Raw genomic sequence first — 14741 nt, 5'->3', positions numbered from 1 at the left:
TACCTTTTATCATCTCCCAATTCTTCATTTTTCTGAGATTTTTCAGGACCTTTCTCTTTTCCCTTACATAAAAGAAAGTTATCATTTTAAATTGTATGGTTCACTTTTGTGAGATTAAGGAGAACATGTTATTGATATTTGTACAAAGTTTTCTTTACCTTAAGGAAAGCAACAAATGATCCAATATGTGCATCTCCTTGTTCAGGAACTACTACATCATCTGTGTTGGCATCAGTAAAATCATACACCTCCTGGTCTAAGTATAGATTAATACTTATTAGAAAACACAAATAGTAAACAGTGTGCTCTGACACTGCAGTGCTTAGAAAAAAGTATATTTTTCTCAATAAATGAGTTTATCAAAGATACTATAATTTGGGGGCTTCCCAGGTGGCGCTAGTGATAAAAAACCCATCTGCCCATGCAGGAGATGCAAGAGATGTTGGTTCAATCCCTTGGTTAGGAAGGTCCCCTGGAGGAGCGCACAGCAACCCACTCCAGTACTCTTGTCTGGAGAATCTCACAGAGAGAGGAGCGTTACAGCCTATGGTCCATAGGTTGCATAGAGTTGGACATGATTGAAGCAACTTAGCAAGCATGCACATACTATTATTTTTAAAGCCCACTTTAAAAAATATATTCATTTTAAAAAGGGATATAATACATGACATAAAAACAGCGACACCTTATGAATTACCTTTCTGAGAATCAGGTTTACTTCCTATTGAGTGACTGTCATTTCTTGATGTCTGCTCTCTATTTGATTCTGAGACTTGAGAATGAAGGCTGACTGTGTCATCATCTGATGGCTGAATGCAATAAGTAAAAAGTAAAAATTAAGCATTTTAAACATATGATAAGGATTAGTTACTTTAATTACATATATGAAGTACAGAATACCTGATTCAAATCTCCAGTTTTAAAACCAAAAATTAATATGAGGTTTACTATTTTGCTTTTAAAACTGCACGTCTTTTGTTTAACTTGAGGTCATAAAATGCAATGCTGATCACATTTTTAAGCAAAATAAATGAAATGTGTGCAAGTGCCTATCTACTTCAAAGCTCTAGTAATTTTTTTTTGTTTTTCTATTAAAATCTTAAAATAGTTCAGTAATAGAAAAGACTCACTTCTGTTGTAGACAATCGTTTCTCTCCATTATCACTTCCAATTCCAGAGTCAGGACCATGATTTTTATTTGGATAAAAATCTTCCATACTATGGAAATACAAATTCTAAGGGCAGTTAAGGTTTTCTTCTTAAATAGATAATACATAATTGACCTAAAATTTCACTAGATAATATAAAATATATACTTTTGATATGTAAGATCCTTAAAAACATGAGGAAAAAATATTGGATCATATAAAACACTTTATTCATGTCCCTCATGTAATAGTTTCACGTGCTTTGTTGTAAAATAGGTTACAATAGCCTTAACAATAGCCTATTATTTCTTCTGAGAGATTCAGAAAAGCAGAGAGTCCTGCTAGAAAATCATCTTGATAAAGACCTATTTTTCTTATGAGTTTGTCAAATTTCACCATACAATGCTGAAATGTCTTTTAACCTTAATACAATCATTTCTTCTTCATTATCTCTAAAAATATATTTAGCTTCATAAATAAGGACCATTAAGTAATTAAGAGAAAAAAGGCCAAAAAAACACCTGTAAAACATTGAATAAGCAATTGTTTGGGTGTGAGGAAAGAGCTGTCCTTGTAAATTTCTGAATTACAGTATGCCACCCAAGTTGCAAAATAGTTTTCACATTAATTTGCAAATTTACCATATACTGTACATTGATCACTGATTATATGCCAAGAACTGGGCTAAGTTTTTTTTTTAAGTATTTTAAAGATAATACTTCACATTCCTTGTGAAAATTCTAGCAGGTTATTGGTGCTTTCTCATTTTACAGAAAAGGAAACTGAGGCCAGAAGGGGCTGAAAAAACGACCCAATGACATACAACTTGCAAATCGCAGTCTAAGTTTTATCCCAAGATTATCTAACACTGAAGTCCCTGATCTGCTATATTTCTTCCCCAAATACTGATTTTATACTTTTCAGGAGTATATCAACAAACTTAGGGAAGCAATTACCAAGGGTTAAGGCACTATGCTGAACACCTGAGATGAGATTAATTTTAATGTTTGCTTTCAAAGCTTTCTCAGCCCAGAGGGGGAATATGCTTATCTGTTCTGAAAGATATGACAAAGGTAAATATGGCTTCCCAGATGGTTCAGTGGTAAAGAATCCACCTGCCAAGGAGGAGACGGGGGTTTGATCCCTGGGTTGGGAAGATCCCCAGAGAAGGAAATGGTAACCCACTCCAGTATTCTTGCCTGAGAAATCATAGTCAGAGGAGCCTGGCAGGCTATAGTCCATGGGGTCGCAAAAGAGTTAGACACAACTTACCAAATAAACAACAAGAACAAAGGTAAATATAAATTTCTCCTTGGGAAGGTGAGGAAAGGCTTCACCCAAGAAAGAAGCATTTGAGATTAATCTTGAAGGATGAAAAACAACAATTGCTAGCATTTGCTGAGTGTCTACATTGTGTTAGATACTATGCCAGGTGCACCTCATATTTTATTTATAATGAAATTGTATGATTTATGAATTATTATTTCTTCTTACAAACGAAGAAATAAAGCTAATAAAAGTTAACTTCCCAAAGGGAAATATTATTACATTTACAGAGTATCATTTACTGAACTAGTTGCTAGGCACACATTTAATTCTCACAACAAGCTTTTGAAATATGTATTGTTAACATTTTAAATAAAGAAACAGGCTCAGAGAGATTAAATAACTTACATAGGCCAAGAAGGAATTAAGAGGTTAAACCATGATTAGAACTGAAATCCATCTAACTCCACCGCCCAATAATACATCCATATACTATACTATACTAACATACAATGGCGTGTTTGAAACAGATGACAATGATAATAATAAGCTATTTGTTGAGGAATTAATAAGACACTGTGATAAATACTCTATATGCATTATTTCATTCAATCCTGACAACATCCATATGATTATTTTCCTTTTTACATACAAAAAAGCTAAAAACCAGAGATCATATGATACAAGGACATACAGTTATTAAGAGTTGGAGAAGAGCTTCACGAAGATATTATGTCTGACTCCAAAAGCTGAAGATAAGTATAACTACTACAATGCCTATATAGAATAAAGAGTTTACAAAATATCAAGGAAAGGTATTCTAAGTAGTAAGAACCATATAGCCAAGAACATGAGTGAGAAACTAGAAAGTACATACAAGAATTGAGTAATTCAATACCAGCTCTGTGTGAGAGATAAGTGCACCCAAGAGCCACAAATAAACTCTACTGATCTGTCCTGTCCAATACAGTAGCCACTAGTCATGCTTGGCAACAGAGCATTTGAAATGTAACTAGTCCAAATTGAGACATGCTACAAATGTAAAATACACGCTAAATTTCAAAGATTTAAAAGAAAGTGAAATAACTCACTAGTGTTGTTTTTTTTTTTTTGTAATTATACATTGAAATTTCAATTATGAAGGAGCTTTATACAGTCAGCAAAAACAAGACCGGGAGCTGACTGTGGTTCAGATCATGAACTGCTTATTGCCAAATTCAGATTTAAATTGAAGAAAGTAAGGAAAACCACTAGACCATCAGGTATGACCTAAATCAAATCCCTTTCGATTATGCAGTGGAAGTGACAAATAGATCCAAGGGATTAGATCTGATAGAGTGCCAGAAGAACTATGGATGGAGGTTCAAGACACTGTACAAGAGGCAGTATTCAAGACCATCCCCAAGGAAAAGAAATGCAAAAAGGCAAAATGGTTGTCTGAGGAAGCCTTACAAATAGCCGAGAAAAGAAAAAAAGCTAAAGGCAAAGGAGAAAAGGAAAGATATACACATCTGAATGCAAAGTTCCAAGGAATAGCAAGGAGAGGTAAGAAACCTTTCCTCAGTGGTCAATGCAAAGAAATAGAGGAAGACACCAGAATGGGACAGACTAGAGATCTCTTCAAGAAAATGAGAGATATCAAGGGAACATTTCATGCAAAGATGGGCACGGTAAAGGACAGAAATGTTAAAGACCTAACAGAAGCAGAAGATATTAAGAAAAGGTGGCAAGAATACACAAAAGAACTATACATAAAAGATCTTAGTGACCAAGATAACCACGATGGTGTGATCACTCACCTACAGTCAGACATCCTGCAGTACAAAGTCAAGTGGGCCTTGGGAAGCATCACTACAAACAAAGCTAGTGAAGGTGATGGGATTCCAGCTAAGCCATTTCAAATCCTAAAAGATGACACTGTGAGAGTGCTGCACTCAATATGCCAGCAAATTTGGAAAACTCCGCAGTAGCCACAGGACTGGAAAAAGTCAGTTTCAATTCCAATCCCAAAGAAAGGCAATGACAAAGAATGTTCAAACTATGGCACAACTGCAAGCATCTCACACTCTAGCAACTGCTACTGCTGCTAAGTCACTTCAGTCGTGTCCAACTCTGTGTGACCCCATAGACGGCAGCCCACCAGGCTCCCCCGTCCCTGGGATTCTCCAGGCAAGAACACTGAAGTGGGTTGCCATTCCCTTCTCCAATGCATGAAAGTGAAAAGTGAAAGTGAAGTCGCTCAGTCGTGTCTGACCCTCAGCGACCCCATGGACTGCAGCCTTCCAGGCTCCTCCATCCATGGGATTTTCCAGGCAAGAGTACTAGAGTGGGGTGCCATTGCCTTCTCCGCATGCTAGCAAAGTAATGCTCAAAATTCTCCAAGCCAGGCTTCAACAGTGTATGAACCATGAACTTCCAGATGTTCAAACCTGGATTTAGAAAAGGCAGAGGAACCAAAGATCAAATTGCCAACATCCATTGTATAATAGAAAAAGCAAGAGAGTTCCAGAAAAACATCTACTTCTGCTTTACTGACTATGCCAAAGCCTTTAACTATGTAGATCACAACAAACTGTGGAGAATTCTGAAAGAGATGGGAATACCAGACCACCTGACCTGCCTCCTGACAAACTTCTATGCAGGCCAAGAAGCAACATTTAGAACTGGACATGGAACAACAGACTGGTTCCAAATCGAGAAAGGAGTACATCAAGGCTGTATATTGACATCCTGCATATTTCACTTACATATAGAGTACATCACACAAAATTCCAGGCTGGATGAAGCACAAGCTGGAATCAAGATTGCCAGGAGAAATATCAATAGCCTCAGATATGCAGATGATACCACCGTTATGGCAAAAAGTGAAAAGAAATTGAAGAGCCTCTTAATGAAAGTGAAAGAGGAGAGTGAAAAAGTTGGCTTAAAACTTAACATTCAAAAAACTAAAATCATGGCATCCGGTCCCATCACTTCATGGCAAATAGATGGAGAAACAATAGAAACAGTGTCAGACTTTATTTTCTTGGGCTCCAAAATCCTTGCAGATGGTGACTGCAGCCACAAAATTAAAAGATGCTTGCTCCTTGGAAGAAAAGCTATGAGAAACCTAGACAGCATATTAAAAAGGTATATAAAAATAGACACTACTTTGCTGACAAAGGTCCATCTAGTCAAAGCTATGGTTTTTCCAGTAGTCGTGTATGGATGCGTTAGACCAGAAAGCCGAGTGCCAAAAAATTGATGCTTCTGCAACTGTGGTGTTCGAGAAGATTCTTGAGAGTCCCTTGGACTGCAAGGAGATCAAACTAGTCAATCCTAAAGGAAATCAGTTCTGAATATTCATTGGAAGGACTGATGCTGAAGCTGAAGCTCCAATACTTTGGCCACCTGATGAGAAGAACTGACTCATTTGAAAAGACCCTGATGCTGGGAAAGATTGAAGGCAGGAGGAGAAGGGGACGACAGAGGATGAGATGGCTGGATGGTATCACCAACTCGATGATCATGAGTTTGACCAAGCTCCAAGTGTTGGTGCTGGACAGGGAAACCTGGCGTGCTGCAGGCCATGGGGTCACAAAGAGTTGGACACAACTGAGCAACTGAACTGAACTGACATACTGAAATGACATTTTTAATATATTGGGTAATGTAATATGCATTATTAAAATTAATTTATTATTTTTTAAATGGGTTACAAGAAAATTTAAAAATTACCAATGTGGCTCATATTGCCTTTCAATTGGACAGCACTGCTAGATACCATCTTCAAAATCTATCTCAATTCTGTCCACTCCTTTTCATCTCTACTGCAATAACCCTATTCTAGACCCCTTGATCTTTTGGTAGTACCACAACACCCTAACTAGTCCCCGTGTTTTTACTTGTTTGCTTCCAATGTATTTTCTCTATAAGAGCCACAATAGTTTCTTTAAAAATAATTTAATCATGTTATCCTCCTGTTTATAATTGTCCAATGACTACCTACTGTACTTTAAATAAAATTCAAACTTCTTACCACAGCCTCCAAAGCCCCCATATAACTTGAGCCCTGACTAACTTTCCAAAGTCAACTTGTACCACAATGCTGGCCTCCTCTCAGGTTGTTTTAGCATACCAAGTTTCTTCCTAACTTAAGACCGTTGCACATGCCATTATTTCTGCCTGAAATGCTCATTCCCTCACTCGCTCCACAGCTAGCTTTTCTTCTTTCAGGTCTTGACTTAAAATCTCACCTTCCCAAAGAGACACTCCTCAACCACACTCCTGAAACATGTTCCTTCCCTTCAAAGCACTCACCAAAACTTGAAATTATGTGTGTGTGTCTATGTTCTTGTTTTATTTAACAACCAACTCGTCCACTAGAATGTGAGCTCCATGAGGGCCGCGGCCAATATGTAATTCAACAAACCCTGAATCTAGTGGTAGGCACTCAACTTAAATAAATAAATGACTAATATAATGTATGTCATTACTAAAGTAATTTTGAAATAAATATAAAAACATATTAATAGAGATTAGTATATGAATTAATTTTAATTTTTGTAGAATTGTTTGGTCTACTATCATTGGAAAAGACTCTGATGCTGGGAGGGATTGGGGGCAGGAGGAGAAGGGGACGACAGAGGATCAGATGGCTGGATGGCATCACTGACTCGATGGACGTGAGTCTGAGTGAACTCCGGGAGTTGGTGATGGACAGGGAGGCCTGGCATGCTGCGATTCATGGGGTTGCAAAGAGTCGGACACGACTGAGCGACTGAACTGAACTGAACTGAACTATCATTTATAATATTAAGCAAACTAATCCTTTGGCAACTAAATTTAATGCTCAGATTCTTAATCATTCTAAGGCAACAAAAATATTTGAGAAAAATCCTATTTCGGATTCAAAAACTTGCACTGTTAACAATAATACTTACTACGCTGGCATTCCATGTAGTCTAAACTATGCCATAAATACAATAACAAATCTTTAAATATTTTAGTCAGGGACAGTCTCCCTTTGTATAGTCTCATCCTTCTCCAAATTATTTTCCATACTATTGGATGGAATTATGTTTTCATAAAATCTTTCAGACCAATCTACATCTCAAAAGGATGAATTAAAAAAATATATCAAATCTAACATTTCAAAATCTTTTAAGGAAAAAAAAAACAATATCAATGATAAATCATCCCTGATCCATACAGAAATGAATCAAAAAATATCCATATAGAAATGCATCAAGAAAATGGAGGTGAAAGGTAACCAACCACACATCTTACTCTTCCACTAACCTCAGTTCAAAGTCAAATTCTACTTATTCCAAATGTACAGCACAGTGATTACAGTAGAACATTAATAGTTGTCAAGTGCTGAGAAATTAGTTCTTCTGTACTAGAATGTCATAAATATATTTTACTTTACATTTTACTACTAAAAGCTTTAATAATAAATTTTTTGAGAAAACTCCAAATTTATTCTACCATCAGAGGTTCACTCTATGATGGTGATATTTCACTTCAGCTAATTACTGATTTTAACACTAGACCAATCATCCTAAGTATATTCAGTTCACTCAAAATAAACAAATATCATCTATATATAGAGAGAAGACACCATCGTCATGAAATTAGAATATTACAGAATATTACATTACCTGTCTGTGAGAGGTTGGGAGGGCATTCTTTTACTCAATGATGGAAGATCCAGAGAATCTGGTTTCTTATCCATTCTGCAACACGCTTGGATATTTAAGTATTTAAATATGTGTACTTTACCTTTTAAACATATCTGTCAATAAATAATACAGTAAGATTATAGTTCCAAATATAAAGTCATTTACCAATTTATTAATAAATTTTAATAACTTCAAATTACTCTGAGATATAACAATCATGATATCATGATAGATACTTTACATATTTAAATACTTTGTACTTCTGACACTAGGTGAAAAAATCTGACAGCACTGACAATAACTAAAACTATTCTGGTGTGCTGCGAGTCATGGGGTCGCAAAGAGTCGGACACGACTGAGCAACTGAACTGAACTGAACTGAACTGATTGTGGTCTCTGTTCTTATTAGAAAAAACTAAGTTAATTTTTCTGTATTTCCCTGAACTATTTCGTTAAAAGCACAAAGTACAAACCACTAAGCAATATAAAATTTATAATTCATAAAAGTTGCCTTCACTAGAAAAAATGCTGCTGCTGCTGCTAAGTCGCGTCAGTCATGTCCAACTCTGTGCGACCCCATAGACGGCAGCCCACCAGGCTCTTCCATCCCTGGGATTCTCCAGGCAAGAACACTGGAGTGGGTTGCCATTTCCTTCTCCAATGCATGAAAGTGATAAGTGAAAGTGAAGTCACTCAGTTATGTCCGACTCCTCACAACCCTATGGACTGTAGCCCACTAGGCTTCTCCGTCCATGGGATTTCCCAGGCAAGAGTACTGGATTGGGTTGCCACTGCCTTCTCCAGAAAAAAATGAAAAGAAATATATTCATTGTAGTGGTAAGAACAGAAGAAAAAAAAAAAAAACCCACGTAATTCTTTAAAGTAACCTCATCAGAACCACTAAGTTTAAACACTGGAAGAAAGTTAATCAAAAGAATGCAAATACAGGATAAATTTGTTGAAAGGTGTAATGGTAAGCCACTTAAAATAAAACAAAACAAATTTTTAAATGGTCAATTCAACTAATATAATATCCAGGAAAATTATTTTCATTGGCAATAAAGAAAAAGAATAATGAGGGGGAAAATACTGTGTGAAAGAAAGTATTTTATATAAAAAAGATGGACAATGAGCATTAGGGAAACAATAATTTTGCTTTACAAAGGATAACTGCAGTCACCATAAATGTTATCAAATAAGTATTTCTCAAAATTTAGAAGAGAAAACATTGTTTTATGGAAGCACATAGCAACACAGAAAAACAATCAATAAAGAAAACAATAGAAATAGCACATTAAAACATAATTATCATTTCAGGTAGAAAGGAAAAATGGTTCTTAGGTAAATCTAATGGTTACCAGATCTGACCTAACCACTGAAAAATTTCGTTTAAAAGGAAAATGTAAACCATTTGTGCTTTAGAACATAAATATATTACCAATTAAAATATATCCTATTATCTATCCAAATTTGTAAAAATTATCTATTTCCAAGTTAAATGCTGAAAAATTACTTTGGTAAATTTAATTTATATCATCATAATTCACATATAGTTTTAAAATCAAAGAGAATTATCAAACAGTTAACAAAAAATTAATCCCCTGTTCCACCTCTTTGGGCTTCCCTGGTGGCTCAGAGGTTAAAGCATCTGCCTGGAATGCAGGAGACCGGGGTTCAATCCCTGGGTCGGGAAGATCCACTGGAGAAGGAAATGGCAACCCACTCCAGTACTCTTGCCTGGAGAAACCCATGGAGGGAGGAGCCTGGTGGCCTACAGTCCATGGGGTCACAAAGAGTCAGACACAACTGAGACCCAGTCCCCACATTTAACTCTTTCAGTTGGTTTCTGCTTTTTATCTTCATATTTATAAATAACATGGCTCTGGTGGTATTTTTTATTTTTCAATTATAGATTTTATTTATCAAGATCTTACTAAGGAGGATGAGGACTTAGATTTCTTGTGTTATCAACACCACTGACGTACCAGACAGATGGGCCCCAGGCTGAGCAGCTGAAATCTGTCCCCTGTGGACAGATACTTCAAGATAAAGATAATGGCAGGAAAAAGGAGGAGCCGAGTCCTGCTTGAACTTGGATAGAAGATAAAGAGACCACATATTTCTCATTCTTAAGGTCAAAGAGGCCTCTCTAACTACACATGTGCAGAAAGGTTCCTCAGTAGGTCAGAGAAGGAAGGGGGCACCAGACCATAATATGCTCTTCTTCCCAGAAGCCCTTGCCTTGGAATCCATCTTGGCTAAGAGATGCACACACACACACAGGGGAGGACCCTGAGTTAAACCAAATAGGGATTCAGAGCCAGGTAAAAGCCAGATGACTGGCCAAACGAGACTCGGAAAAAGTGCCCTCTATGAATGATTTAGGGCTGGTGTGCTCCTCCTCACTGGCTGGGGAAGGGGGTGTGGGGGGGTGGTGCTAAGGGTCGACCACACACACTTTCTCTCCAGGTATGTATCTCTGCCTTGCTTCTCTCTTAAACAAACTGTTTCTCTGAGTGCTCTCCGACTTGTGTTAGTCGCTAAGTTGCGTCCAACTCTTTGCAACTCCATGGACTGTACCCCACTGGGCTCATCTGTCTATGGACTTGTCCAGGCAAGAATACTGGAGTGGGTTGCCATACCCTTCTCCAGGGGATCTTCCTGACCCAGGAATCGATCCTGGGTCTCCTGCATTTTAGGCAGATTCTTTATCGTCTGAGCTACCAGTGAAGTGCTGTGTCTCTACAATATACTATGTACCTGTTTTTCCAGTTTTTGCCTCCTTGAAACATTCTTACTTTCAAACAGGGGCAAGAGTTAGCTAAATTTTGCTTCTAGCCTCTAGGCAGAGGTTCAATTTCTAGACAGGGAACTAAGATCTTGCTTCAAGCCACTGCTCACTGCCATCTGCATGAGATCACCGCCACTATCACATATCATAAAACCACCATTCTCCCATCACCAATCCATATCAACTCACCAATTTATATCAACTCATATAAACATACTTGCTCCCTCTTCAGAAGCATAACATAGTGGTTGGAACATGAACTCTGGAGTTAAGATTGCCTTGGTTTGAAACCAGGCTCCACCACATGCTAGTCATGTGACCTTGGAAAAGACAGGAAACAGCTACAGCTGTTTTCTCTTTTATAAAATGAAGTATAATGACAGTACTTATTTTATAGGGTTGCTATAAGAAATGAGTGAATGTATGTAAAGCATGTTCAATACAATGCTTGGAGCATGGTAAATGCCATATAAATCTTTGTTATTATTACATCTATGTCACAATTTTTCATTAAATCAAAATCTAGTATTTACAACAATATGACCAAGAAAGTAGTCACAGAGGTTAGTTAGATTCATTTCCTTTCTCTTGTAAGTTTTTGTTTTTCCTAAAGTGACTACTTGCCCCATTTTCCTCCTTTGTTTAATTTTCTGATGCAAAGAACTGACTCACTGGAGAAGACCCTGATGCTGGGAAAGATTGAAGGCAGGAGGAGAAGGGGACGACAGAGGATGAGATGGTTGAATAGCATCACCAACTCAATGGACATGACTTTGAGTAAGCTCCAGGAGTTGGTGATGGACAGGGAAGCCTGGTGTGCTGCAGCCCATGGGGTCACAAAGAGTCGGACATGACTGAACAACTGAACTGAACTGATAATTTTCTGTGTGCCTGCTACTAATTCATTCCTGACTCTGACAGAACTGTAAAACGTCTCTCCATACTGACAAGTACATCAAGTCAACTGTTAACTTCTTTATTATTTTTCTGTTTTCTTTTGGGAGACAACCCTCCCCCCACCAAACTGATTGGTTGCTAGACTCTAGGTCCATGCATACCAGTCTATCTTAGACATGAAGAATTCTTCTTAATTTATTCCTTCATCTTGATATAGTACACCCTCTACTGGCTTTCTAGTAAAGTGTGCAGGACAGCTAAAATTTCTGAGATCTTGCATGTTTGAAACTGTTTTTTTTTTTTTCTATCTTACAATTGACTGATAGTTTGACTTTACAAATTTTGGAATATTCCTTCAGTCACTGAAGGCATCATTCTAACATCTTCTAGTTCCCCATGGTGCTGCTGAGAAGTCATTCTGACTACCATTGCTATGAATATGACCCATTTTGTCTTCATGGAAGCCTTTCAGTCTCTTTCATGTTAGAAATTATTTCTACAATGTCTAGTGATCCATGGCTGTCTGTTCATTTTCAAAAGAAAAATGATAAGTCAAATGGAAGCTCTATGTAAGAGGGAGAAGTTTATCAATGGCCAGCCCATGTCTAGAGAACAGATTGTGACTTGTGCTTCAGGGGACTGCCAATGATCAGTATACCTATAGGTCTTTTCTCCTAGTTCCATCAGTCTACCAAGAGAGAAATCATCCATCCTAAGTCACATAAGAGAGGCTGCCAGCATTCTGGGAGCCAAGCAAGAGAGGTCTACTGACACTCCCAATATTCAGTACATATGCATTCACTGTTGTCAGTATGGGATCTCATTAGTACCTATAGCTGTACCTGCAGCCCCTAACTCTGGTTGAGTCTCTCTACAGCTATGCTATCCAATATAGTAGTCACTAGCCACATGTGGCTATTTAATCTAAATAAAACTAAAACTGCAATTCTTCAATCACATTATATACTTTCAAGTGCTCAATAGCCACTTTTGGCTACAATACAGGACAGTACAAATATAGAACATTTCCATCATTACAGAAAGTTCTAATAGACAGCACTGCTCTAAAGAGTAAACTCCAGGCTTATGTTGAGGGAAGGAATGATACTCATTTGGCTGATGAGCTGAGGAAGAGAATCTAAGAGAATCCACCTACTCCTCAGAGTAAACACTAGGTTTCTGCTAAGGCAAGAAGTGGAAGTCATGTAGCTGCGGAACTAAGGGCAAAATCAGTGCAAATTTAGATCTGTATTGTTGAATATATTAACAACTAGTCATGTAAAACTATTGAAATTTCAATTAATCAAAATGAAATTAAATGGAAAATGTTGTTCCTTAGTCACACTAGTCATATATCAAGTACTCAATAGCAATCGAGGAAAACAACAGAATGGGAAAGACTAGAGAGCTCCTCAAGAAAATGAGAGATACCAGGGAACATTTCATACAATGATGGGCACAAAAAGGACAGAAATGTTAAGGACCTAACAGAAGCAGAAGATATTAAGAAAAGATGGCAAGAATACACAAAAGAACTATACATAAAAGATCTTAGTGACCCAGATAACCACAATGGTGTGATCACTCACCTACAGCCAGACATCCTGCAGTGCAAAGTCAAGTGGGCCTTAGGAAGCATCACTACAAACAAAGCTAGTGAAGGTGATGGGATTCCAGCTAAGCCATTTCAAATCCTAAAAGATGACACTGTGAAAGTGCTGCACTCAATATGCCAGCAAATTTGGAAAACTCAGCAGTGGCCACAGGATTGGAAAAGGTCGGTTTTCATTCCAATCCCAAAGAAAAGCAATGCCAAAGAATGCTCAAACTATGGCACAACTGCAAGCATCTCACATGCTAGCAAATTAATTCTCAAAACTCTCCAAGCCAGGCTGCAACAGTACATGAACCATGAACTTCCAGATGTTCAAAGCTGGAATTAGAAAAGGCAGAGGAACCAGAGATCAAATTGCCAACATCTGTTGGATCATAGACAAAGCAAGAGAATTCCAGAAAAACATCTACTTCTGCTTCATTGACTATGCTAAAGCCTTTGACTGTGTGGATCACAACAAACTGTGGAACATTAAAGAGATGGGAATATCAGACCACCTGACCTGCCTCCTGACAAACTTCTATGCAGGTCAAGAAGCAACAGTTAGAAACGGAAATGAAAGAGTGAACTGGTTCCAAATTGAGAAAGGAATACATCAAGGCTGTATATTGTCACCCTGCATATTTCACTTATATATAGAGTACATCATGCAAAATGCTGGGCTGGATGAAGCACAAGCTGAAACCAAGATTGCCGGGAGAAATCTCAATAGCCTCAGACATGCAGAAGACACCACCGTTATGGCAGAAAGCAGAAAGGAACTAAGAGCCTCTTGATGAAAGTGAAAGAGGAGAGTGAAATAGCTAGCTTCAAACTCAACATTCAAAAAACTAAAATCATGGCATCCAGTCCCATCACTTCATGGCAAATAGATGGGGAAACAGTGGAAACAGTGACAGACTTTATTTTCTTGGACTCCAAAATCTGTGCAGATGATGACTGCAGCCATGAAATTAAGACACTTGCTCCTTGGAAGAAAAGCTATGACAAACCTAGACATATTGCAGAGAAGGCAATGGCACCCCACTCCAGTAGTCTTGCCTGGAAAATCCCATGGATGGAGGAGCCTGGTGGGCTGCAGTCCATGGGGTCACTACGAGTTGGATATGACTGAGTGACTTCACTTTCATGCACTGGAGAAGGACATGGCAACCCACTCTAGTGTCCTTGCCTGGAGAATCCCAGGGATGAGGGAGCCTGGTGGGCTGCCGTCTGGGGTCACACAGAGTCGGACGCGACTGAAGTGACTTAGCAGCAGCAGCAGCAGACAGCATATTGAAAAGGGAAGACATTATTTCAGTGACAAAGGTCCATCTAGTCAAACCTATGGTTTTTCTAGTAATCATGTGTAAATCTGAGGG

The 14741-nt window shown here is 38.0% G+C and overlaps 1 protein-coding gene across 4 annotated transcripts in view; it reads right to left on the bottom strand.

The window, feature by feature from the left end:
• The window catches only part of LRCH2 (leucine rich repeats and calponin homology domain containing 2), a 105919-nt gene that overhangs the window by 45275 nt on the left and 45903 nt on the right, over positions 1 to 14741 (bottom strand). For all 4 annotated transcript variants that reach the window (XM_015105079.4, XM_027962966.3, XM_060407885.1 and 1 more), the window contains exons 6-10: positions 8057 to 8190; positions 1131 to 1218; positions 698 to 809; positions 159 to 256; positions 4 to 62 (exon numbers count right to left, since the gene is read on the bottom strand). In XM_015105079.4, the coding sequence (XP_014960565.2) occupies positions 4 to 62; positions 159 to 256; positions 698 to 809; positions 1131 to 1218; positions 8057 to 8190 (491 nt within the window). The remainder of the gene's footprint in view (positions 1 to 3; positions 63 to 158; positions 257 to 697; positions 810 to 1130; positions 1219 to 8056; positions 8191 to 14741) is intronic.

Source organism: Ovis aries, chromosome X (genome assembly GCF_016772045.2).
Source record: "Ovis aries strain OAR_USU_Benz2616 breed Rambouillet chromosome X, ARS-UI_Ramb_v3.0, whole genome shotgun sequence".
Lineage (NCBI taxonomy): Eukaryota > Metazoa > Chordata > Mammalia > Artiodactyla > Bovidae > Ovis > Ovis aries.
The sequence above is the reverse complement of the archived record's forward strand: the minus strand, read 5'-3'. Positions and strand labels throughout refer to the sequence as shown.